The sequence below is a fragment of the Natrix helvetica genome, assembly GCF_964273705.1.
Source record: "Natrix helvetica genome assembly, chromosome: 1".
NCBI classification, from domain to species: domain Eukaryota; kingdom Metazoa; phylum Chordata; class Lepidosauria; order Squamata; family Natricidae; genus Natrix; species Natrix helvetica.
In genome coordinates, this window is record NC_138548.1 from 229,602,806 (window position 1) to 229,630,498 (window position 27,693).

At 44.7% G+C, this 27,693-nt stretch overlaps 1 protein-coding gene across 4 annotated transcripts; it reads right to left on the reverse strand.

The window, feature by feature from the left end:
• Positions 1-1,223: 1,223 nt before the first annotated feature.
• TROAP (trophinin associated protein) lies at positions 1,224-27,693 on the reverse strand. Of its 4 annotated transcripts, none has more exons than XM_081935895.1 (17): positions 27,548-27,693; positions 25,227-25,428; positions 22,780-22,921; positions 21,586-21,665; positions 18,172-18,253; positions 17,883-17,971; positions 16,515-16,630; positions 14,526-14,569; positions 12,305-12,462; positions 11,675-11,768; positions 11,451-11,575; positions 9,695-9,754; positions 8,447-8,521; positions 7,189-7,287; positions 5,252-5,570; positions 3,923-4,095; positions 1,224-1,551 (listed from the first exon to the last, which is right to left on the reverse strand). In XM_081935895.1, the coding sequence occupies exons 2-17, from the start codon at positions 25,398-25,400 to the stop codon at positions 1,480-1,482; spliced, it is 1,902 nt and encodes a 633-aa protein (XP_081792021.1). In that variant the 5' UTR covers positions 25,401-25,428; positions 27,548-27,693; the 3' UTR covers positions 1,224-1,479. The 4 variants fall into 4 exon arrangements, with proteins under 4 accessions (XP_081792021.1, XP_081792020.1, XP_081792019.1 ...); XM_081935894.1 differs by having other exon boundaries at positions 22,759-22,921; XM_081935893.1 differs by having other exon boundaries at positions 1,225-1,551; positions 21,508-21,665.

Consider the following 27,693-nt stretch of genomic DNA (forward strand, 5'->3'; position numbering starts at 1 on the left):
ATAACCCAGTTGGCTTAAAAGCAGGTAAGGAACACAAGCGGGTGGGCACACCAAAACACTGTTCTGGTACGGTGACCGCTGCTCCCAGCTGACACCGGTACACCCGTACCAGAGCGTACCGGCCGGAACCCACCACTGCTACATGTTCTCCTTCATGTGAAGAGCTGTTTACACACGTGATGAAGTAATCTGCTATTTTCTGCGCAGTCTTTTCTCCAGGCAAAGTTGCTTTTGGTTTAATTCTAGGCTTCCTGGCATAGTATATTCTCCTGCAGTGCTCTGTCCACATTGCACAATCCTTAATTCGTGCCCTTATTTCCTAAAGCAGCTGCCCCTGTGCGCTGAGCCCTTCTCAGGTGGCCATCTTGCCCTTATCAGGGAGAAATGTTTCCCCTGCTCCACCAGCGAGCTGAAAGCCTGCCTGGGAAGGCGGTGGTTAAAGCTTGATATCTTTGCAAGGCCTACAGGAAAGAGCAAGCACATCATTTGTTCTCATTTAGCTCAGATGAAATAGGATGGGAGTAGTTGGATAAAGCAGAGGTTGCTGGGTCATCCATCACTGCCCATTGGGCATGACAGGGGCAATAGAAATGAATCAGATAAAAACTACTTTACCTAGAGCCTAGCGTGCAGCTGGGCTTGGTGAAAAATTAACCCTTTTGCCTGAAAAGAGCAAGGTTTCCCCCTCCCTCCCATGGTTCAACCTTTTTAAAAAAAAATTGCATCTTACTCTTAAGGTCACTTTCAGCAGTCTCTCCACACAAAAGCAGTAACTGAGATTCTACAAGCCTTCCTCACCCCCACCTTAAAACAGATACTGTAGGTTTGTGTTCACACATAGTATTAAGCCATCTGAGGGTTTGATTGAGTTCATCCTGAGGAGGATTTTGCAAGAATTAATATTGTGCTTTGTGAGTACGTAATTTGACTTCAGGTAGTCCTCACCGTTTCATTCAGTGCCTGTTCAAAGGTATGACAGTGGTGACAAAAATAACATTACAACCTATGGAGGAGAAGAAATGGCGGTAGAAAGATTGGCTGTTGGTCTTTATTTTTCTATTTCAGTACAAATACTGTTGTTATCCGACAAAATGTGTAAACAGCTCCCTTCGTACAGTAGATACCTGTGATCACACACACACCCTTCCCCTTACAAACACAGTGAGATGTGTAGAAAACACCTGTAACAAAATCTGGCAAGGCAAGGCTATTTCACAGGATGGCTTTATTTATTCAAATATCTTCTGAACTCATACCTTTTTTTTAGGGGGAAAAAAACAAGGCAATTCTTTTACAGTTTTATTTTATTTTTAAAAAAAACGGTTTACAATTAATGTTAGCGTATCCTGGAAAATGCAGGACCATCTTGTAGTTCCTTGTCACAATGGCTTTTGCAGCTTTTTCTCCTTCCCTTTCAAATATTGCCAAGGCCCTTGTCTCCCATCGGCCAACCCCAAAACAAAGGCACGGCTCCTTCTTTCAGGAGAGTGGAGTCCTTTCTTCCTCTGAAGGTGGGGAAAGAGGTGCAGATGCCAAGATGGGGGTAAAGTGCTAATTAAAGAGATAGAGAGAGAGAGCAAAAGTTTTAGCAGAGATAATATATTCATTGGCCATTATCAAGCTTCTAACATCATCTGATCAAGAACATCTCCTGAGGTGGGATGACAACTGCTACATCTCTAAGGACTCTAAGTTTATTCCTTAGCCTCAGGAGAAAAGCAGTTCCAGATAATGTGTTGAAAGTGCTACATTATCAAAGTGGTAATTGCTATGGGGTAGAAAACCATTTCTAAAAATTATAAAAGGAAAAATCCACAAATGTGTCTCATGAGGAAAAAAAAATGTTAGAAAATCCAACCCTTTGTTATTATTATTACTCAAAGCGGGGAACATATCCAACATAGCTCCTTCTTATATTTTCCCCACAACAACCTTGTGCAGTTAATTGGCCTGAGAAAGAGTGACTGGCTCAAGGTCCCCCAGCCAACTTTTATGTCTAAAGCAGGACTTGAACTCATGCTACCTTGATTTTTAGCCTGGCACCCTAACCACTAGGCCAAAGTGGCTCTCTTGCTGGCCCCTCTGTCAAAAAAAAACCAAACAACTAATCTCTCCATATATAAAAATGGCTGTGTGTGTGTGTTTATGTTCCAGCATAACTCTGGAATGCCTTGAGCAATTTCAACCAAACTTGGTACACAGATGACTTACTCTCTGGAAACAAATACTGTGGGGGTAAAACACCCCCTAAAGCTGCTCAGGGTGTGTGTTCTGTTATAATACAGCCTGTTGTGCCTTCAAATGGCTTCTACTGTACAACACATTGGAGTTGCCATGGTAATGGCTTCATAGTACTCCATAAGGGGCCTCCCTCTGGTAAGGGGGAAAATACCCGGACAATGCCAGGTTATCAGCTACTTCTGAATAAATAAGACACGGCACCAAATCAGCTATAGATTTTAGTAACTTACACACAAACTACATGAATGCCTCGATAAGCTTCAAGTAAAGGGTATACAGACAAGAAAAAGATGGGCAATCTTGACCAAAAGCAAGTTGAACTACAATGCCAGCGGCCGCCATTTCAGTCCAGGCAAACACAGCAATTAAAATGTCAGGAGTTTAATGGCAATCCCGTCTTAAGTAGAAAAGAGCAAGCATATACCCTTTTCTTTGAAGAATGAGCCTGTCTTGAAATAAAGGTTAATACAAAGCTATTGGTTGCCACAGAAAACAGCTCAGAACATGCCTGTCCCGTGATAAGAATGTTCTGGTATGCCCCTGCACTGCCCTCAGCACGCCTGCATGTTTTGGAGCCCCTAATTCTACAAGCCAGACGTACCGTATTTCTCAGATGATAAGACGCACCGGAGTATAAGACGCACCAAGATTTTGAAGAGGTAAATTAAAAGAAAAAGGTTTTGCACTCTGCAGGCCTCCCAAACCCTCTGCACATCTCATTTTTTAATGAAAAACGGGGCATGCAGAGTGTTTGAGAGGCCTGCAAAGTGCTCCTGGGGGCTGGGGGCAAAAATGAGCAAAAACGAGGAGCACTTTTCAGGCCTCCCAAACCCTCTGCATGTCCATTTTTTGCAAAGGGGTGGGGTTTCGGGAAGTCAAAAATGCTGTATTCATTGTATAAGACGCACCCAGATTTTCACCTTCTTTTGGGGGGGGGGGCATGCCTCTTATAGTCTGAAAAATACAGTACTTCTCGCATCTCACTTTCACCCTCAGAAATAGATCCTTTTAACCCTCAAAATTATTTTATTTGATTAGATTTATAGGACACTGTCAAGCGGCTCTTATTGGCTTACAATTCTCATAAAAGATAACAGTACAAAACCATAAAACAAATTTTAAATCCATAGAGATTAAATATTTTTTTTAAGCAGAAAATGCTACAGGGTGCAGCAAGGATCTTCTTCCTAGCCTAATGGTCACCTCCAACACAGAACATTCCCATCAGGCAGAGCCAGGTTTTGAGCCTCTTCACAGTAGGCCAAGAAGAGAGAGAGTCGCATCTCATGAGTAAAATACCTCATGTTAGGCAGCACATTCAATTCAAAATTGTGGGCACATGCATAAAAGGTTCAGCATGTTTTGTATACGCATACTACTGCAGACCGTCTGATTTTGGGCACTGAATTTGGGCAAACAAGCAAATAGACTCTCCCTTTGCAACCCATATGGAGTAGAGCTTTTTTTTTTTCATGTGGGAAAATGGCAGCATAGCCCATCATACACAAATGCACGAAGGGGAACGATTATCGTCCCTTGAGCTACAACATACTTTCAAAGAACAACATGGGTCATCCTTTCAACTTAATTGTTTTCTGTAAACATCAGGAGTTGCTTTTTGGCTTAGGTAACCTTGACTTGCCGCTCCCCCAGCACATCGGCAAGCAAAGTCCAATCTTACCATGGTATCCTGAGCGTTCAGCATTTTTGCCACCGGCTCTTGGCACCGATGTGCCGAGGGCTGAGCCAGGGAGGCAAGGCGAGATGTGTAGAAGGCACATTCGTCATTTAGGCAGGCTTCGTGGAAACGAAGGGGGGCAGTGCGGAGGTGATCCAACCGTTGCTTTACGAGACCTACGGGGGCAAACAGAAGGAAGCATGGACGCAGGGTGATTACAGACAGCTTTTGGGTACTTCCTGACTCTGTTATGCTGCCTGGGCATAACACCTGGTGAATTGCAGGTTCCTGGGTTATTCTTCTTCTGGCTACTTTCTGGTCTGTCATCTCTCTCTCATGGGGGTCCATTTAAAGACCCCAGATTAGATTTGTAAGACACTTTCCCAATGCATTCTTCTTGGTGCTCATAAGGAACAAAATATATCTTGCTGGGAATCCCTCGTTTCAGAAAAGCACTTCTTTTTCAAGCATTCCTATTGTCATTGCATGCATAACTACAGTTGTTCACTTCCAGAATTTTCTCCCCTTTTCTTGGGCCAGGTCTTTTGAGAAAATACCTTTTGTGCCCTCAGTTCCCTTCACAACGCTTCAGAATCCCCTGCAGGGGTTTCAAGCATCCTTCTGGCCTTGTGATTCGTTCTCACAGAGAACAGTGGAGAATGGACACCTGTCAGTCGACTTAAAGTCTATGGGGAGTCCTTCTGTCACACCGCCAATGTATGCCTCAGAAGACAGCTTGCTCTTGACAGATTATCCAGCCAGTACTGCTTGGGTATTCTCAGCGGGTTTCTCCAGTCATCGGTGGAAAGGGGGTGTTTGGTTGGCAATCTTTAATCTTTAGTTAAATTTTTGTTTTTATTGTATGGAACTGGCTCTAACAATCTCTGGCCAACTCCACTTGTTCTGAAAGTGGACCTTAAGATATAAACTGAAGACCTATGACCTATCTGCAGAGGTTTTGCTGTCCATGGGCTGTGATCAAGTCAGGGCACTTCTTCAATGGCAAGTCTCAGACAATGAAAAGTGCTATGAGCTGAATTTCAGCAAGAAGCTCTAGAGCAGGGCCCCCCAAACTTGGCAACGTTAAGACTTGTGGACTTCAACTCCCAGAATTCCTCAGCCAGCCATTTTGGAGTCCCTTGCTCTAGAGCAGTGTTTCTCAACCTTGGTGACTTTAAAGTCCTGTGGACTTCAACTCCCAGAATCCCCCAGCCAGCACAACTGTTATTGTTGCAGATGGAAGTCCAGAGCCACCAAAATATCTTACTTCCTTAAAAATGCCTGCCCACCATTCCCAGAGACCTTTTCTTCAAGTTGTCTTTCCTGCCTCACCTGTACTCGTCGCACTGGATGAAGGGCAGATGACTACTTGCGGGGAGGGGCTGGGGCAGACGTGCAGCTGGCTGGAAGTGGTGTGGGTGGAGCAAGGTGCAGGGGTAACAGCCACATTATTCAAGTCTGTAGCCTGTTCACACAAGCTTGGTTTAGAATCCTGGAGAGGCGTAGAAGGTAGTTCAGGCTCAGAAGCCCCCCGAGTTGGTGAGCTGCAAACCGTCAAGCGCTTGTGCAATTTCTTTAGTGAGGGGGCCTCCTCATAATCAATGTCACCCTCCATCTCCTGCTGCAAGAGCTTGGCGAGGTACTCAATACGCTGGAGGGAGAAGAACACAAAGAACTGTGAGGTAAAAAGGTGTCCCCAGCCAGAATCCACAGGAAACATAGTTCACCTAGCAAGCAACATGGTTCCACCTCATCTATATTTGTTTCTCCGAATAAGAGGCAGCTGAGCTGCTGTTTCCCACAGAAGACCTCCGGAGTTTGCTACTGTACCATGTTTCCCTGAAAATAAGATAGGGTCTTATTTTCTTGGCTTGGCTTAATTTTCAGGGAAGTCTTATTATTTTGAAGGTGCAGGAGGCAGCAAGCGTGGTCGCCTCATGGCTGCTGCTGCATTGCAATATTTTTGGGGGGGAGGATTTATTTTAGCGCATACGCTCAAAATCCTGATTGGGCTTATTATCCGGGGAGGTCTTATTTTCGGGGAAACAGGATACAACATAGCAGCCCCTGTCACTGCGTTAATTGGTTTGCTAGCTGAACTGAAAGAGTTACTGCGCAGGTCATAAGTTTTTATCAGCAATGATTTATTGCGCATGCTTAACATGTTTTCTAATACATCACACATTCCAGAGACTTTTTTCCTTTTGATCTTCTGTTCGTCTTCATAGAGGACGGGCAACTTTTGTTCTTGCCAAAAATGTAACAATTAGATAGATTTGTTTTATTTCTATTTTGTTATTTTTGTATTAAAGTTTGTTTTCATTAGAACATGTTTTCGGGTTTTATTTTCATTTTCGCTTCTTGATGATATGCTGTTTGGAAAAGCCGTCGACTCCTAGACTTCATTAGTTCAGGGTGAAATTTCCCCTGACAGCCCCAACCACCCTGTACCATATCCCTGCCACCACAACCCATGGAGTCTTCGTGAAAACCACACAGAAGTGTTTGTTGACGCCTTCTCCTGGGAAATTTGCTCAACTTCCACATCTGCAGCCCGCAGTCCTGTAGGTATTGGGCAATTCGTGACAAGGTCCATCCCTGTGTCTAAATTTTTAAGATCAGCCAAGGCTACCGAGGCTGCCATTGCTTGTTTCTTGTCTCTTTAGTAACCACCCTCTTCTACAAGTTTAACATAATCATTGTACATCACTTTTGGAAGCCATTTTGGGAGTCTGGGCCAGAGGTAATATTCAGCCGGTTCGGACGGGTTCTGGCAAACCGGTAGCGGAAATTTTGAGTAGTTGAGAGAACCGGCAAATACCACCACTGGCTGGCCCTGCCCTCCCACCCCTGCCGTTCCCTGTCCTATATTCCCTTGTTTTTTTAGCTCAGCTGATTTGCACTGCAGAGCAGAATGCTACACCTCAGCTGAGCAAAACAACAGCTCAGCTCACCAGCGCTGACACCGAGGGCAGTTTTTGAGTGTTAAGCGTGCATTAGGTGCATGTGCGAAGCACATATGAAGCACGCTCTCATAGAACCAGTAGTAAAACATTTGGAATCCCACCGCTGGTCTGGGCCAAGCCTGTGGGAGAAAGACCACAGGTTTAGAGCCTCACCCCCAATAGCCACTTCTGCAAGCTGAGACTACCCTTGCAATCACCACATGGCACGGTCCCCATTTAAAACTCTTTTCTCAAAAAAACCCCAAAAAAACCCAAAAAAACCACCACCACAATTTGAGTCCCTCTCAAGACTCCCTTGCCTACCTGAAGCTTTGCCATTTCTTTGTTAATCTCAGGAACAGCTGGTACTTTCTTCACCGATGTTGCCGTTTCCTCCTCAAAAAGACGCACAGCTATTTTCCCCTGTGTGGATGTGGATGGGGAAATGTCACATATCACTTCCTCTGAAACACATCCTACACCAAAAGTCTGTCAAGAACAGGCAGAAACCTGAGGAGGATTTCCTCCCTGGTCCATTTTTGGCTGGGCAATGATTTCCAGACCCCAGCAAGCATCCCAGCATGGCTGCTATAATTTTGCCAGGCCTGCCAAAAGAACTTGGTTCCATTTATATTATTTCTGGTTTTACGAAAATGCAGTTTTTAGGAACACAATCTTTTTTTAAAACCCAAAAGGTCTTCACAATAAATTACTGTAGACCACATTTAGCTTATAAAAATTTACAGATTCTAATTCTATATTTAACAAGTTTAGTTTAGATCAGAAATTCAGAAATCCTATTTAACTAAGAATTTCATAATTTGCAACAATAAAGTAGAAAGAATAAACAACATGTGATCTACCATAAAACACAAGCAATGTTGTATCGGCCTCTTATATACAGTAATAACATGATAACATGATTATCTCCAAGTAAAATTAACGAACTAATCCTAACCAAGTGTTATGTGGTCGGACTTGCAGCAAACCTTAAACGAACATCAATGCATCTAGTATCTGTGACATATTTTATAATAATAAAGCTTTAGAGATAGTCCTCGACTTACGACCACAATTGAGCCCACAATTTCTGTTGTTAAGTGAGACATTTGTTAAGTGGGTTTTGCTACATTTTGCGACTTTTCTTGCCACAGTTGTTAAGTGAATCACTGCAGCTGTAAGCTAGTAAGCCAGTTGTTAAGTGAATCTGGCTTCCTCACTGACTTTGCTTGCCAGAAAGTCGCAAAATGTGACCTTGGGACACAGCAATGGTCTTAACCATGAACCAGTTGCCAAGCCTTTGAATTTTGATCACGTGATCATGGAGATCCCGCAAAGGTCGCGACTGTGAAAAACAATCGTAAGTCACATTGTTTCAATGCCGTTGTAACTTTGAAAGGTCACTAAACAAACTGTTGTAAGTCAAGGACTACCTGTACTTGTGGCAGATAGAAATAAGAAAAATTGCTAAACTGTTCAAGGAACTTTGGGTCATGTGTTAGAAGGCCTGAAAGCCCTGTGACACAAGCGCTCATTATAGACATATTGTCTTACCTGTGCAACACCATTGTTTGCCACTTACCCAGGGCACAGGTGCGTCTTCTTCCTTGGAGTCAATAGCTCCCATCTGTCCAGTGACTCTGTCTAACATTTTGACCTGAGAAGAATATATTAGAGAGAAATGAATGGCTCTTTACCTACCAGTTCTTAGTAAGACATGGCAATTTACTAAAATTTCTTTAAAACCAAAATTTTGAGAATACATCTACAGTCAAAATGCTTACTTTTGCCAAAAGGTGAAGCATCCAAATGATAAAATCTACTTTCTAACTCTGAACCCAAGCAACCATAATGAGAATCAAATTATGGGAAGCAACTATTTGATGTGGAAGATATATAGAGGCAGATAATTACTATTTGATACATGTTTTTTTTAGCTTGTCAAACAACCAGAGTCATGGGAAATAGGGTGGCATACAAATTTAATAATAAATAAAGTAATAAAAAATACTACTTCCCAAAGAACAATAGAAAACTAATTCTTCTTACAGAAACATGTACCAGCTGATACAATACAATGCCACAAGATCAGACATACCAACACGTGAGCATCCATCCATGGTATCTGCCAGCGTCCAAATGACATATGCATCTGACACCCATCAGAAAAGTGATGTAACTTATATACTTGCATCAAATATTATGATAGGTAAATGTAAAGATTCCTTTCGTACATATGTGCTAGTCATTCCCGACTCTAGGGGGCAGTGCTCATCTCCGTTTCAAAGCCGAAGAGCCAGCGCTGTCCGAAGACATCTCCGTGGCCATGTGGCCGGCATGACTAAACATCGAAGGCGCACGAAATGCTGTTACCTTCCCACCAAAGGTGGTTCCCATTTTTCTATTTGCATTTTTATATGCTTTTGAACTGCTAGGTTGGCAGAAGCTGGGACAAGTAACAGGGCCTCACTCCATTATGTAGCAGTAGGGATTCGAACCGCCAACTTTTCTGTTCGACAAGCTCAGCGCCTTAGCCACTGAGCTATTGCGTCCCCCAAATATTATGATACCAGCTGGTAGCTACAAAAATTGTATGATGTCATGATGCAGCTCCATTTTGATACTGTGGCTTGTAATGGACACCCAGTTTAGGGGAAAAATAAAGCTAAATTATGTTCTTGTGAGGTCAAGATCAATCTAGGTTTGCCTCCTCTCTAACATGTGGACTAGAGGAAGCTGGACCAGCTCGTGAGCCAGAGTCTCCCTGGCTATAAGAAGCAGAATTGCCTAGTTTTCTGCTGCTATGCTTTTTTAAGTGACAGGTACCCACCCTTTTGTCCGTGGTGCAGGCAGTTTGACGTATACGATGACGTGTCCAGGTCGCGCGGCGCTGATCCAATACAAGAGAAAAGTATTCAGAGAACGACTGAATGGAATCACAGAGAACTGCAAGACAGTACTTCAAAAGGGGCAGGTCTAACGGAGCGGGAGGGGGGCTCATTATTTAATGATAACAGCACATTGACCATGCACCCAATTATGGCACTGCAGAAATGCTTCTGGTCAGAGGAAAGAGTTCTGAGTCGAAGCGACCATCTTACTGTAGGACAGCTTAAAATATTTGAGTCTCTTTTGCCTTCCCCCCTTTGGAGATGATAGCTTCAACAGTAAAAGATGTGGCATATCACTTTCCATTTGATATATGGGCAATCATTGACCTTTGACCACAATCTGGACAGGAATTTCAAGTCAGGCCTAAATTTATTAAATTCTCATGACCGCTCTGAAGCTAAACATGTGGCTGTGAACCAAATCCAGCAATCATTAAGCAAACCCAGTTTTTCTCCAGAAGGTATTTTTTTTGTCAAAATTTGGCAAAAAAAAATAAAAACGTTGCAAATCATGATCTAAGGACCATATAACACTGCAACCAGTCGTAAATGCGAGCCTGTGATCACATGATCTTGGGAATGGTGGGAGTACCAGGTTGCAAGTCACTTTTTCCAAGTAAGTCGGGGATTAGCTGTACACAACTAATTGAAAATATAATAGAATTCCCCATGAAGAAACTAAAATATTTGGGCCTGTCACTAAAAGCAGCAGTGCTAATCTGGTATCACTGAGCAGGTGACATCACTAAAATGTCACCATCTTCCACCTGCTGACACCTACAAACTTTTTAAAGGTGAGTGTAAATGAAGGAGAACGTAAAGATAATAATTCTACATATAATATCTACATATAGATATTTCTACATATAATAATGTGCAATCTACAATAATTCTATTGTAGGGGCAATGCATACAACTTGTGAATTACAAACCCCAGCCGTCTCACCCAGTGTAGCAAGTGGTGAGGGATGGTGGGACTTATACTTCAGGTAGCTCTGATGGGCCACAACTTCCCGCCCACAATAGAGAAGCAAGGAGACATGTTTGGTTTCAAGAGAAAGAGGGCATTATGGATTAAAAGCCACCAATGTTGAATTATGCCTGAACAAACAAGACACTGGAAAACATTATTAATATGGGCCAGGAGTGGACATGTACATCTTACATATGGGCCAAAGTACTAAAGGATATCTTTGTCTCCAACCACTTAGCAGTGCTAAACATATTCGGGTTTGGTTTGGTTTGGTTTGGTTTATTTGGATTTATATGCCGCCCTTCTCCAAAAGGACTCAGGGCGGCGTACAACATTAAAAAACACACATCCCAAAAGTTAAAAAAGATTAAATCCATTTCCAAAAAAAACAAACCGAATTTTTAAAAAAACCAATACATTTAAAATAAGTTAAAATTAACATTAACAGGCCAGGCCGGCTTGCTGGAAAAGCCAACTTTTTAGGGCGCATCGGAAGGACCGGAGGTTGGGGATTATGCGGAGCTCCGGTGGGAGCTCATTCCAGAGGAAAGGCGCTCCCACAGAGAAGGCTCTCCCCCTGGGGGTCACCAGCCGACACTGCCTGGCCGACGGCACCCTGAGGAGGCCAACTCTGTTATCAACCATCAAGTTATTATCAAGAACTAGCTGGACATTAGGGATTCAGTTCAGACATTCTCAGGTGCATTGCCTCAAGTACAAACCAAGGGTTGAGAGTTAGTAATGGGAACTCTTCTGGCTAGTCCATAAGGTGACCATTCAGCATTGGAACACCTCCCAAACGGTGTATTTGTTTGCTGGGCTCCAGAAGCTTCCAGCTTCTCTAGAGCTGCAAAACAGGCAAGGCAGAAGTTAGAAATCAGGGAGATGCAGTCATGAAAAGCTCCAAAATTGAAATATGGAGTTCCAACCACTCTGTAAATGGTACCTTTAGGGCCTGGAGTAGTACGGCAAGACACACGGCCATACTTCCCTGCTGACATAACAGTTGTGCGGGGCTGGGACAGAGCGAGACCTTCCCCCTAGGGACAGGAAACAAAGTCAGGGCCCAACAGTCACCACAGATGAAAGCTCCTCCTCCATAGGTTGAAACCTTCTTAGCAACCCATCAACAGCTACAGGTAGTCCTCAACTTATGACCACAATTGGCCCCCAAATTTCCATTGTTAAGCGAGACATTTGTTAAGTGAATCACTGCACTTTTTAAATTAACTTCCCCACTGACTTTGCTTGTCAGAAGGTCTCAGAAGGGAGTCACATGACCCAGGGACATTGCAACTATATTTTCATAAATATAAGTCAATTGCCAAGTTTCCTAAAATTGCAGCATCCCATGACCATGGGATGCTGCAATGGTCGTAAGTCTGAAAAAGGGCCATTGGTCAATTTTTTAAAGTGCTGTTGTAACTTTGAACAGTCACTATACGAATTGCTGTAAGTCGAGGACTACCTGTAGACAACAGGGTTCTGTGAAGGCCCAAAGTGTACATATGCAAGACAGGTGTCCTCCTGCATCTAGGAATAACCGAAACAAACCAAGGGATGTGATGCTGCTCACCTGCATATTGTCGCACCTTACGGATTGTTTACGAGCATCCTTCAGCGGTACCCGCTGGGCCAGGCTCACTTTGCCTGTGGCTCCAAAGGCGGAGTGGCTCAAGCCTATGTTCAAAAGGATGCTTGCTTTCGCTGCTGGGTCTGGCGTGAACTCTTCCTCTGTAAGGATGAAAGATAAGGAGTCGCCACCCAAGTTAGCTTCAGCTGAACTACAGACAGTCCTTGGGTTATGACCTAATCTGCACCCCTTGCTAAGCAAAGGGGCCATTAAGTAAAACAGCACGTGGCTGCACGTTTTTAGTGACAGCAGTCCTGGCAGCCCCAGTTGCGGCCGTTAGGCAACAACCTCTTGCCTCTCCTGCCCTCTGCAGAGATAGCCAAGGAAATAGGCAGATGGGGTGGGGGGTGGGAGAAGTGGAGGCAGCTCAATGCAGGGCAGGACGTGGTGACCAAAGGACGCTGCAACGGTTGTAAGTGCAGGGCAGTCACCAAGCGCCCAATTTTTGATCACATGACTATAGAGACATGGCAATGGCCACAAGTTTAAGGACTCGGCGTAAGTCCTTTTTCCCCCAGCACCATTGTAGCTTTGTCTATGGAGATCCTGAGTCATCCAGGTCATGGTTGTCTCAAAGGTGCTTTTTTCAAGAGGCAACTGGACTTTCCTGGTTTTTCTTTGAAGACTCTTCCCTTGTCATTCAAGAAGAGACAAGAAGAAGCTTCTTCGATGGGAAGCTAAATGTCTTCAACCACACACACCCCGAAAGCCCGGTTGCCTCTTAAAAAAACATTCTTTGGGACATTGTAGCTTTCAATGGTTGCTGAATAAATGGACCTAACCAGAGGACTGCATCTAGTCTTATTTTATACCAGTTTTCCCTAAGCAGGTTATTATCCAATATTTTGGAATCAAGGTCACACTGGAGGGAAATTAAGGGAGCTAAAATCAAACGCACCTGAATGGTCCCAGGTTAGGAAAAGCTGGTCTCTATCAAGGAAAAAGCAAGTTGTTGCTTGAAATCTCAATACAGGTAGTCCTCGAATTACGACTACAATTGGGCCCAACGTTTCTGCTGCTTAGCAAAACATTCTTAAGCGAGTTTTGCCCCATTTCTTGTCACAGTTAAGTGAAACATTGCAGTTGTTAAGCTAGTAACATTGTTGTTAAGTGAATCTGGCTTCCCCATTGATTTTGCTTCTCAGAAGGTCGCAAAAGCTGATCACAGGGCCCTGGGACACTGCAACCGTCACAAATATGAGTCAGTTGCCAGGTGTCTGAATTTTGATCACATGACCATGGGACGCTACAAGGTCGTAAGTGTGAAAAAGGGTCCTACATCACTTTTCTCAGTACCATTGTCACTTTGAATGGTCACTAAATGAACTATTGTAAGTCAAGGACTACCCATACCAACTTGAGATAATTTCGAGGAATGCTATTCTCTATGAATGCTCTGTGTGCTGAGCAGGCCAGATTTTTTTTTATATGGGGACAAAATGGGCTACAAAACAAGTGTCAGATGAAGGGAAGAACTGGGTTGAACCATTACCGAAAGATAAACAAATCATACTGTTTGATCTACACCAGGGGTGTCAAACTCAAGGCCTGCATCCAGCCCGCAGGGTGCTTAGATCTGGCCCACGGCGGCTCCCTGGAAACAGTGAAGGCCCAGCCTGTGGTGCCTCTGCCAGCAAAAATGGAGCTCGAGAGGGCCACTCCGTTTTTGCTGGCAGAGGGTTGCAGGAGGCCATCGCAGCTGAAAACAGAGCTCAGGTGCCCGTTTTCTCTGGCAGAGCACTCAGACCGCCATGCCATGGGCACCCCCCAATACAAGTGATGTGAAGCTGGCTACGCCCCCTCCCCCTTCCGTCCCACCCTGAGGTCAAATACAACCCTAAGGCGGCCGTCAATGAAATCGAGTTTGACAAGCGTGATCTACACTATCAGATTGATTTGCACTCTCTCACTGATACTGATAGACATAGGGGGAGGACAAGTTTAGGCTATACTCCAAAATAAAAAAGGAGAAGAGAATCTTCCCCATGGCTCAAGATCGGGGGTGTCAAACCCGCTCACATCGTGGGCTGTATCATGACATATCGCAATGTTTTTTGCCTTTGCGGAGCCGGGATGGGTGTGGCCTGTGCGGGCCGTATCCGGCCCACGAGCTGCCAGTTTGACAAGCCTGCTCTAGATCATAGAGAAGAAAGCAGTCGCTCACCCTTCCAAGAGGCTGCTGTGGTTTTCTTCGTGCCAACTGAACTGCTGTTCAAGAGCAAAAGCAACAAAAAGTTAGCAAGCATCAGAACGAGTGCGGATTTATGGGGCAATTCATAATGCGAGGAAAGGGAAGGCAAAGGGTGGGAGTTTTAAAAACTCTTTTTTCCTCTTTACTGAAAAGGTGAAAATACCTTCCTCCTCTCTGAGGTGCAAAAAAAAACACCCATTTAAAAACCTGCAATGAAAAACAATGTTACTTCAAAATAAATTAACATTCGGTTAGGATTAAGCCACACTGAGCCCAATGTGGTAACCAAGTAACCTATACAGGTAGTCCTCAATTTGCAATCACAATTGGCACTAGAATTTCAGATGTAAGTTGAGACAGTCCATAAGTCAAGGCACGCAGGCGACCTGATTTTACAACCATTTTTATAGCAATTGTTAAATGGATCACGCCGTTCTAAGTTTGAATCCATTCTCCCAAATGGGTGAGGTTTTGGGGTTTTTTTTTTGCTGGAAACTGACAAAAAATATCACGTCATGATCACATGACATTACAACCAGGGATGTGCGGGCAGGGGAGGCAGAGCCTCACCTCTCTTCATGAAATAATAGTATATAATATTATATACTATGTACTATATATATATATATATATATATATATATATATATATATATATATATATATATATATGTAGGTCTTTGGTTGTTCGGGTTTTCTCCCGCGTAGAATTGGAAGTATCTTCACGACGTTTCGATGAAGTCTCATTCATCATCTTCAGGCTGCTGCTTCCGGCTTGGTGCTTCAGCCTGAAGATGATGAATGAGACTTCATCGAAACGTCGTGAAGATACTTCCAATTCTACGCGGGAGAAAACCCGAACAACCAAAGACCTACATACAAACACCCGCGAAAACCTCAGAAAATGTTGTCGGCGCTTCCGGATGACGAAGGCACGAAAGCGACAGTCGCTTTCGTGCCTTCGTCATCCGGCAGTGCCGACATTATTTCTGCCTCTGCCCTCCGCAGCTCCTGGGAGCGCCCGGACGGAGGTAGCCAGGTCACCCCGCTCGCCCGCCGGACTGCCTCGGCGCCATTCTGGCTACCTCTGTCTGGGCGCGCCCAGGAGCTGCGGAGGGCGGAGGCAGAAATGTTGTCGGCGCTGCCGGATGACAAAGGCATGAAAGCGCAGCCGCCTGAATGGGAAAGCAACGAAAGGGGCTGCGCTTTCACCCCGCTCAAGCCTTGCCGCCTGCATGGGAAGCCGCCTGAATGGGAAATGGGAATGGGAAGCGCAGCCGCCTGAATGGGAAAGCAACAAAAGGGGCAGCGAGGGCGGGCGGGAAAGCAACGAAAGGGGCAGCGAGGGCGGGCGGTGGCTGCAGGCGGCAAGGCTTGAGCGGGGTGAAAGCGCAGCCCCTTTCGTTGCTTTCCCATTCACCCCGCTCAAGCCTTGCCCGAGGGAGCTGGGGATCGGGCTTTGGGTTGGTGGGAGACCTTGAAGGAGTGGGGGGGGGAAGGGACTGGCGCCGGTGGAGGAAGCAATGCTACGCGGATCAGTACACTCCGCTGTCCCCTTAATGTTCACTCAGGAAGGCAGAGAATGGGACCATGTGTGCTGGAGGCTGAGGCTGCCTCAGCCTCCTGCACACATGGTCCCATTCCCCGCCTTCCTGATGATGTCACCAGCCTCACCAGCCATAACCCTCACCGCACGTCACTGATTACAACCATTCCAAAATGTGAGCCAGTTGCCAAGTGCTCACAATGGGGTCATGTGACTGTGGGAGGGTGATGGCCAGAAGTCCTTTACAAGCTGCAAGGTACAATGGCCGAGGCCACAGTAACTGCGAATGGTTACTAAGCAAACGGTCATATGTTGAGGACTACCTGTAGCAAGCGGAACTACCAAGCACTTCTACTTACTACAAACATAATCCACCCATCCAACAAATCACAAGGGGAAATTTGGCCCTTTTCTCACCTTTGTGTTGACAGCTTGCTCCCAGTATCGTTACTCGGCTGTTTTGCCTCCAGACTGGACGCTGAACTGTCCCCTTCCACGGTCCTTGTGAGTTGGTTGGCCTTTGCCATCTCCACCTGACACAGATAACAAATGCTAAGAGCTACAGGGCAGCAACTCCTCAGCGCAACTCCATTAGGTAGCAGGAAACCCAAGGCAGGGAAGAAAATGAGCAAATAGATCGTGATGTCTATGGAGATTCTCAAGTCATCCAGGTCATGGTTGTCCCAAAGGGGCTTTTTCCCCCCCACAAGAAGCAACTGAACTTCCTGGTTTTCCTTTGAAGATGTTTTGCTTCTCATTCAAGCTGAAGCAGCTTCTTGGATGAAAAGCAAAAGGTCTTCAACGAAAAACAAGAAACTCCTGTTGCTTCTTGGGGAATAAAGCACCTTTGGGACAAGTAGATCCAAGACCACATATGGCAGGCAGACAAGACTAAGGAAAAAGAAACCTAGATATAAACATGGCAGTTCCCATAATAATGTCCAGAACCAACAGATAGCATATTTGTATGTGGCCACACAGGGTAGACACAAATGCACACAAAGTATGAATAGGAATATGTGCATGTGAAGGTGCATACTTATAGGTAAGTAGTCCTTGCCTAATGAGGCTATTTGTGTAGTGAACTTTTGAAGTTCTGACAGCTCTGCGAAAAAAGTGACTTACAAATAGTCCTCACATTTACAACCAATGCAGCTTCCCTACTGTTATGTGATTGCAATCTGGGCATTTGGCAGTTGGCTTGCAATCATGTTATCCCCATTTGCGATCTTCCAGCCAGTTCGGGTAGCAAAGCCACTGGGGAAGCCAGTAGGAGGTCGTAATTCAGTCACATGATGTCTGGCTTAGCGGTGGCCTGCTTAACTGTGGTAGAAAAAGGTCGTAAAACCGGATGCAGTCATGGGAAGCCTCCCTTAACAAAGCCAAATATCATCAGAGGCCTATCAACCACAAATACCTTCTGAACAGCCGGCTTTACCAGAGGATGCCGTTAAGTGTACCAGGTGAGCAGAAAGGTGAGCACAACAGAGGAAATCTGTGAGGTTACTTGCCAGGCAACAGGGCAAACATTCTGATTAGCAATAGTTGGCTGCAGAGACTCGGTCACCTCTGTTCTCAGATGCAGAAAAAGTAGAGAACTTTATAATACTGTGTCCCAACACTGACTAGAAAACTGATGGATTTTCATTTACCCTTATTAAATGAAAGCTGTGAGTTGTTGTGCTACAGAGCCTGATGCTGACCATTCAACAGCCTTACTTTGAAGGGTTTTGGGGTTTTTTTTTTGCTGGTGTTTCGACATGCAAAAGAAAATCAACTACCCACCCCGGGCTTCCAATTCTTGAGTGTGTTTGACAACGTTTTAAGTTGTTGAGTATTTAAGCCAAGGCTGAAAGACTGTGGGCGATCCATATCTGTGAACAAGAAAAAAATATATCAAATGGATGATACAGCACCAGTGGTTTCAGAACAATTTTCCAATGCATGTAAGCATGGTCTTCAAATATTTCAAAGCCCCGGTTAATTGTATCATGGGAACTTCATGGATAAATATTAAGACCCTGTTTGACTGAAGCCTGTTTCCCCAACAAGGAAAATCCAGATTAAGTCGTACCTGTTGAAGCAGACGTAGAGATACGCGACATGCGAAAAGGGTTCATCGCAGGAGTCTCTGTACCCAGAGAGCTATGGGCATTCTATAGAGAGAGGACACACAACCACATCCAATTTTTTAAAAGACAGGTGCTTGGATGCCTGGTACCTCTCGTATTTATTTATTAAACAAATGGTTCTCAACGTACAGCCATTCATTTAGCAACCGTTCAAAGTTACGACACTGAAAACAGTGACTTGCATCCGGTCCGCACACTTACAACCATTGCAGCATTGCCAAGGTCATATGACCAAAATTTGGGCGCTTGGCAATCAGCATGTGGTTAGGACGGATGCGGCATCCTGGGATTATGTGATCGCCGTTTGCAACTTTCCCAGCTGGCTTCTGACAAGCAAAGTCAATAAGGGAAGCCAGACTCACTTAACGGCCTCATGATCCACTTAACAACTGCTATGGCTCATTTAACAAACCTGGGCTTTGCTAAAGGTTATGAGGAGTTTAAACTTAATATGGGACAATAAAGGGAGGCAGTAAAAATGAACAAAAATATAGATGTACCGTATTTTTTGGAGTATAAGACGCACCTTTTCCCCCCCAAAAAAGAGGGTGAAAATATGGATGTGTCTTATATAGTGAATACAGCATTTTGGGCCTATCAAAACCCCGCCCCCTTCACCAAAATGGCCGTGCAGAGGGTTTGGGAGGCTTGCAAAGTGCTCCTGAGGGCAAAAATGAGCAAAAAATGGACCCCTCCCCAGCCCCCAGCAGCACTCTACAAGCCTCCTAAAGCATCTGCATGCCCCCCCTTTTTTTCCCCAAAAAAACGAGGCATGCAGAGGGTTTTGGAGGTCTGCAGAGTGCAAAAACTTTTTTTTTAAATTTACCTCTTCAAAATCATGGTGAGTCTTATACTCCGGAGCGTCTTATAGTCCCAAAAATATGGCAATATGCCCCAATTAAAAAAAAACTGAACTGAACTGAACTATTTGAAAAGCATCCAATTTAAACTGGATAGGAAAACTCAGTAATAACCAGAATGGGGGAAAAATGGGAATCTGAATCAATTCATAGCTGAATCAGTAAATAGCAAAAGGATGCATTTAAGAAATGCTGTATTTATCATTCTTGCAACCTTAGAGTACTGTCTAAAGTCAAGAAAAACAAGATGAAGAGGAAACTGAAAAGTTATGTTGACCAATAGGGAATAAAGTAAAGATGGAAATGAAAAGAAGGTCATAAAATTGGATGTGACTCACTTAACCCCCTTGCTTGCTTAACCCTGGTCTCAACTGTGATCCTAAGGCAAAGACTGCCTGTATAAACACGGTGATTCTGAACAGCTTACAAAATTAAAAGTCCACAGTACAGAAACCCATCAACACACTCCCCCAAAGTGGCAAAAAACCCACAATCAAATCAGCCACTTGATTGGCTCTGTGTCAACATGGGGGGGTCCTGAAGAATCTTGTGTTCAGGCTCTTCTGGAAAAGTAAAAGGAGGGAGCCAATCTTATCTCCAGGGAATATTTCACAGGAAGGGAGCCACCCCTGAAAAGGCCATGGATCTGATGCTGAGGACTTTATTTAGGTAGCTAAGTCTACCTTTCCCTCTGTTCTAGCCACGGAGATCTTTTTTTCTAGGTTTAGGAAAACGGCAAGCAGAATCCACAAAGAACAGAAAATATGCATGCAGTTTGGATGGTCTGAATCCTTTCCCCCAGTAAACAAAATACCTATCTATTAATTTCATTTGTTATGTCCACTCACCTCCAGTAGGCTCTAAATCCAGTTACACAGCTGAAATATTTACAAGCATCAAAAACATTAAACAAGACTTCCCAGACTAAAAGCAATACAATAAAAACCTGACAAGGCTCCCACAAACATAATAACGTTTTGTGAGATGGGCAGCTCCATAAATCAATTTAACAAATAAAAGGAAAATAAAACCAGTCTGGGAACAAAGCCAGGTTTTAAAGGCCGTCCGGAAGCCACATCTCTGTGGGATGCTGTTCCAGAGGGCAGAGAGACAATGTTTAATAAGGGGGACTTGGATTGTACCCACTCTGTGTGAAAATACTAGGCAGGCAAAACACCAGACAGACAATTGGAAATAAGCAGCCCCTCAGATAGCCACCCCTGATGCCATGAAGGGCTTTATAGGTAATAAACAATGCCTTGAATTGCACCTAAAAGTCAATTAGCAAGCATAGTGAAAAGCCTGTTATTGCTCATATCGCTGCATTTTGAACCAGCAAAGGTGGCCTTGAAGGATGGCCCTGAGTGGAATACACTGGAATAGTTCAGTCCTAAGGCGAGCAAAGCTGGTGTATCGGTGAACGTGCTGAGCTAGAAACCAGGAGACGATGAATTCTAGTCCCGCATTAGGCAAGTAAAGACCAGCCGAACCCACCTCACAGGGTTATTGTGTGTGTGGGGGGGGAAATAGGAGGAGGAAAAAGTGTTGGGTATGAGTCAGAGCCACTCCATCTTTTCAGAATTGAGCTAAAGCCAAACCTTCTCCATCCTGAGCCAAACCACCTCCAGACAGAACATCAACAGCTTCACTTGTGCAATCCAAGGTGGAAATGTGTGTGTGTGTGTGTGTGAATGCGTGTGTGTGTGTGAGAGAGAAAGAGAATTCTAGAGTTAGGCATGCATATTATAACTGGGTTCACGCTTCATGCTATAGTAAAAGAAAATTTGTTTGGCTTCAGCATTACAGGTTACGAAAACCAAGCTAATGTTTTTATCAATAATCATGACAATGTACAAATCTAATTAGGAATTCTTGCATTTGTACATCATTCCCAACTGATCTTGTGGCTGGAACTGGAAACTTTTACAAACATCCCACACCCAAAGGGGAGAAAAAAAAGGTAAGGTTAAGGTAATATCTCACCAGATGATCACCCCAAAGGTGCTTTTTCAAAAGGCAACTGAAACTTTTGTTTTTCCTTGAAGACGTTTTGCAACCTCATCCAAGAAGCTTCCTCAGTTATGAAGTCTTCTGAAGTCAGAACTGAAGAAGTTTCTTGAATGTGAAGTGAAATGTCTTTAATGAAAAACAAAGTCCAGTTGCCTTCGGAAAAAGCACCTTTGGGAAAATCATGACCCAGATGACTGAGAATCTCCACAGACATCTGCAGATGCTGATGATCTCATTTTCTCTGTTGAACCATAACGGCAATTAACGGTCATCATTAGTTTTGAACTACTGCATAAAGAAACAAGAAGTGCCTGGCTGGATATCAGTACTGCTCCATTTTAACTCAGTAAGCCAGAACACGCAAAACAAGTGAGCCCAGGAGAATTCTTGCCCATGATGGAGACTTACCCCAATGCTGGTTAAGCATGCTCTCTTCCCTTTCAGAGGAATTCGCTGGGCTAGGCTGGGCTTGTGAGCTACACTCACCATCTGGTGGGTCAGTCCCGTGTTGGATAGTATGCTGGCAAGAGCTTCGGGGTCAGACACAAACTCGTCTGAGTTCACTTCTGCACAGAAAATTGGGATTTGCATTAGCCACACAGTTAAGGAATTGTGTCCGGGAGGAAAAGGCCTCAAGCAATTAATTATACCAGATACCAAGAATAGAGTTCCTAAAGTCTGCACCATTTTTCCCAAGCTGGATTCAAATGCAGAATTAGAAAGAACTAATTTTTTTTTAAAAAAACTTTAATCTCCAATTGAAAACACAATCTACCTAAACCTCATAGCCTACCGAAAGAGCTACATCATCCAAACAGAAGGGGATCAAATCAAATCAAACCTTTATTAGGGTTAAAGAGCAGCAGAAAGGGAGATAATTTATCCATGCAAAAAATCTAATTTCAAGACTGATCTGGATAATTTAAAGCAGTTGACACACAGCAGCAGTGGATTCATCCATAAAACTAAGCCATATGTGAAGTTACCATTGTCACTTAGTGTTAGTTACAAACCAGTCCTCATTTTTTTTAAAAAAAAACATCCTAGTACTGCATTATATGCTGTTGATTCAAACTATTACCACCAATTATTGTTATGATTAACCACAATTCCACACAACCCAACAAGCCATGGATTATCAAGTACAGGAACAACGATCCTGAGGCCAGTCTCTTCTTGAAATATGCGGGTTTGGTTTGGCACTGCAGAAGGACATCTGTGACTCCCAAAACTTTGCTGAGGACTCCCTAACTTAAAGTTACTAGTCCATCACATCCAAAGTTAGCTGCCTACAATGCCTAAGCAGAGAGCCAAAATTCTATCAAGTTATGGCTCATTCAATCAAGTTTAAAAGGATGTACAAAAACTGATCCATCTCAATAAATAAATAGACTTGTTTGCCACCCATCTCACCTAGAGCCAACTCCGGGTGGCTTGCAAACATTAAAAGCCAATAAAACACTGCAGCAAGAAACAGTACAGTAATAATTTACAATTAAAAGATGGGGAGGAAGGGAGTAGGATGCACACAAGAGTGAGGTGGGATTTTGTCTTAACCCATTAGCCACTTCCAATGTGATGCTCTCCCACTGGGGCTCAGGCCAACTGGCAGAGCCGGCCCTTACAGAAGGTCAGGAGGATGAATGTGGAACAATATACCTTTGCCATGAGACACATCACCTTTATTCCTACAACCAGAGGTGGTTAACTGCATGTCTGATAAGGGTTCTCTTGTTGGGGTCTTGGGGGGTAACCCAGCTGCCAATTCCAGGACTGGATTGGAATGAGCCAATTCGCAAGTCCTTGCTTTGGAAGAATATGGCTGCAGAGAAAACAAGAGGATTAAACTCAGGCTGCTATTGTCTTCCTATAAAAACATTCCCTGGTGGTAATCTAGTTAGAGAAGAGCAGAATCAGCTTGAAGCCAGGTTCCCCGCTCCCATATAGTAGCCCTTCTACTCCAAGCACAGTATCCTTCACTGAACAACCAAGGCCCAAAACAGAACTCCAAAGGACAGTGTGCCAAGCACAATTTATTTAATTACACTTATAGCCCGCCCCGAATGATTTATAGTCATTCATCTCTAACTATAGAGCAAATGTGTGTTTATGTATCTATAGACACAAAAATGAAGTTATTTTGTGTTACCATATATCCCAAACCATTAGCAATGTACAAGTAACACTGTTATTAATAATGACTAAAGATGTACAAAACAGCATTATTTTGCTCAATACAATCACCCCACTCCAAATGTTGGACAGAAACAGCACTGTGACATTGAAAGAAAAGCACTCTGCATGGAGGACTCTGAGCAAACCATGAACTTCATAGAAATGTCCCTGGGACATGCTTCCTTTGGGGAGCCCCATGGAAAGCTCAGTGGAAGCAAGGACATCAATTCTGACAATTAGGGAGAGAGAGATATGGTGGGAATCTGGGTCGGGCTATTCATAGGGAAGGTTGAGCCATTGTTTGATACCAATCCTGCCTGGACCCTGAATTCAAATTGGTAGATAATGAAGGGATTGGATTGAATACCTCTATGTGATCTCTCATGGGCCCCCCTAGACTTCTAAAAAGCTCCAAGGAATGAAATGGCAAGACACACCTAGAGAACGACTGAAGAAACGTGAAGGAAAAATATAGGTAAGAGCCCATATTAGGACTCCATGCAAACTGATTAAGGCACCATTATGTCCTGTTACCTGGGATGTTTCACCTAGAAATTAACAGGATTCTGAAGACAGTTAACTCATCTACCTGGCATTTAGATCAAGGCCTCTCCTGGTAGTTAAGGATGTCCAAAAGGTGGTGTGCAATCAGGTCTATGATATAGTCAACGAATCTTTGAGTGAGATGGTAAATACACTGCTACCTCCTCAAGAGGCCATCGCTGACCCAATGGTGATAGACATATGTCCAAACCAGAGGTGGGTTTCACATAAGTTTACCACCGGTTTGCCCGTACACCAAAAATGTTGAATGCTCACACGCGCTTGCTTTGTCAGCGTGCATGCCTTCTGCACATGTGTGCAGCCTTCCACATGTGCGCTTTGCTCTCATGTGCAACTTGCACACATGCACGCAGCTTAGAAAGCATGGGTAAATAGGACAGCATAACGCCGGGGCAGGTGGGCAGCTCACCTGCAGGTCGCCACTACCAATTCTCCTGAACCAGTCCAAACCGGCTGAATATCACACTGGTCCAAACCTGTTTCTAGAGAAGGCTGTTGAGAAGGCAGATTGCAATTTCCAGGTGCAATCTGAGGTATTCATTTTGTTCTATAAAAGACTTTCAAGGCAGACCCTAGCTGAGCAACTGCCTTTCTCCCCACTCTTTCTGCCTAAATAAAGTCAGGCCCCATTTTTAAATCAGTTTCATCTGACTCAGATGATATGCCCTCTATGTTGTTGAACCTGCTCAGTATAATAGCATCCCCCTGAAAATTTGATCCCCAACCCTGCTGTCTTGAAGACCTGGCTTTTTATCCAGATCCTGGGTTAGAACAATAGGTGCTTTCTGGAAGAACTGTGCATAAGTTGAGTGGTACATAGTGCCCTTTGGGTTTGCTAATTTTCTGGCAGACATTTGTAGATAAAGAATATCTTCATAATATGCAAAACAGACCAAACGCCTCCCCACCAACAATCAGTACCCAGATAAGCATAGATTTCCAAGATTAACGTCGGATCAACAATCAAGTAAGCAAAACTCCAATCATGAAACTGCCAATCAAGACAACAGCCCAATCAAAGAACCTCTAAGACCATCCCACCAACAAGAAAACAAACCCCACTCCATACCAGCACTGATGATATATTACCTAATTTGGGTAATGAAATGTCTGCAAGAAAACTACCAAGCTCAAGGAGCAACAAGGATCCTTCATTTCAACCCTGAGTTACAAATATTTTCCTTTATTGTACATTAGTTTTGGGTTATCATTTTTGGGTTTTTTTTTTTTACTGGGCCAGTTTATAATCTGTACACTTCCCAGAACTGTTTTGAACAGGGCAGCCTTGTAGAATTGATTCATAATGAAACATACAGCCAAGTACCAAAACAAACAGAAACTTAAAACCACACAAGCCTAAGTCAAAAGCGAGTCCATCATATTCTCACCTGTGACTGGGATTGTCTCCCCTCTGAAGCGTGTCTGCTTTTGGAAAGCACTGGGATCTTACTGCCGCTCAAAGGGCCTGCAGCCAGCAAAGTGTTTTCCTTCCAATCTGGCTTGTCTCGGGTCTTCGGAAAGGGCAACGATACTTGTTGGTTTTCCTTTCCTACTGGAGCCATTTAGGATCCTGTCTGCCTGGGCTTGCACCTACATCAAAAGCAAGCAAGCAGTGTAGCAATTACCAGGGTGGAATACAAAATGAATAGTTCAGTATGCCTTCTCCCCCCACCCCCAGTCGTAGTTTCTCGTTTATTCACTGTGCATTTTTGTTTACATCCACTGTCATTAGCACTACTTGATGGTCAATTACATCTCCCCTAATCCCAGCGCTTTTATAAGGATCCAATTGAGCAAGTCTGAGATATTTCATGATAAGAGTCCTCCACTCCTCTGCTCACAACAGAATACCTTATGCCACCAGGCTTGAAATTTTGGCCTTAGACAATTTAGAACTATGCCGCCTTTGGTCTGACCTAAGTATAGTACATAAAATTAATTGCTACAATGTCCTACCCGTTAATGACTACTTCAGCTTCAGCCACAACAACACAGGAGCACACAATAGATACAAACATAAGGTAAACCATACCAAACACGATTGCAGAAAATAGGACTTCAGCAACAGCACTACCTGACTCTGATTTCTTCCTCAAACCCCCAAAACTTTAACCTTAGACTGTCTACTGTTGACCTCATCCCATTCCTAAGAGGTTTGCAAGGAGGGTGCATAAGCGCACCAACGTGTCTACCGTCCCTGTCCTAATGTTCGCTTTTATTCGTATCCATTTCACGTATTTATAATCTTGTGTATACTTCTATTATCCTATACACGTTTGACAAAACAAATAAAAATACAATAAATGTTACAGTAATATTCTCGATACTTCGAGAATAAGGAGGAACTGGGTTAACTCAGTTAATGCTTTGTGGAATAACCCACAAAACTCTCTGTGGCGTTTCTATGACAAGACATCATCCTAGTTACCCCGGCAAATAAGTGCACCTCCTTGTCCCTCCCCCCCGCCACACCCATTCCCCCCCAACACCCATTCCCCCTAACACCCATTCCCCCTAACACCCATTCCCCCCATTCCCTCCAACACCCATTCCCCCCATTCTCCCAACACCCATTCCCCCCAACACCCATTCCCCCCATTCTCCCAACACCCATTCCCTCCAACACCCATTCCCTCCAACACCCATTCCCTCCAACACCCATTCCCCCCATTCTCCCAACACCCATTCCCCCAACACCCATTCCCCCATTCCCTCCAACACCCATTCCCCCCATTCTCCCAACACCCATTCTCCCCAACACCCATTCTCCCCATTCTCCCAACACCCATTCCCCCCATTCTCCCAACACCCATTCCCTCCAACACCCATTCCCTCCAACACCCATTCCCCCCATTCTCCCAACACCCATTCCCCCCAACACCCATTCTCCCCATTCCCTCCAACACCCATTCCCTCCAACACCCATTCCCCCCATTCTCCCAATACCCATTCCCCCCAACACCCATTCTCGCCAACACCCATCCCCCCATTCCCTCCAACACCCATTCCCTCCAACACCCATTCCCCCCATTCTCCCAACACCCATTCCCCCTAACACCCATTCCCCCTAACACCCATTCCCCCCATTCCCTCCAACACCCATTCCCTCCAACACCCATTCCCTCCAACACCCATTCCCTCCAACACCCATTCCCCCCATTCTCCCAACACCCATTCCCCCCAACACCCATTCCACCCATTCCCTCCAACACCCATTCCCTCCAACACCCATTCCCCCCATTCTCCCAACACCCATTCCCCCCAACACCCATTCCCCCCATTCTCCCAACACCCATTCCCCCCAACACCCATTCCCCCCATTCCCCCCAACACCCATTCCACCCATTCCCTCCAACACCCATTCCCTCCAACACCCATTCCCCCCATTCTCCCAACACCCATTCCCCCCAACACCCATTCTCCCCAACACCCATTCCCCCCATTCTCCCAACACCCATTCCCCCCAACACCCATTCCCCCCATTCCCCCCAACACCGAGAGGGACCGAAGTTTGTAGCTGAAAGTGTCAGCGGATGGTCTGACCACGGCGTAACGGTCTGGCTACAGCCCCGCCTTCTGCTCTACACCGTTTCCCGAGAGAGAGAGAGAGGAAGGGGGCTTCTCAGATAAGCTCTGCTTATGCATCGCCATCACCCCGGCCACTTTCAGCCGGAGGGGGACGGGGTCACCCTTTCTCCCCGTGGCTCACCTGCTCCGGATCATCCCCTCCGCTAGCAAAGCGAGAGAGGCGCAGCCGCCGGCTCAGTTCATAAAGCAGCAGCAGGCGCCGATTGGTCCTTCCGAGAGGTCACGTGGGCTGCCACGGGAGGCGAGGCTAGAACCTGAGGTGGGGTT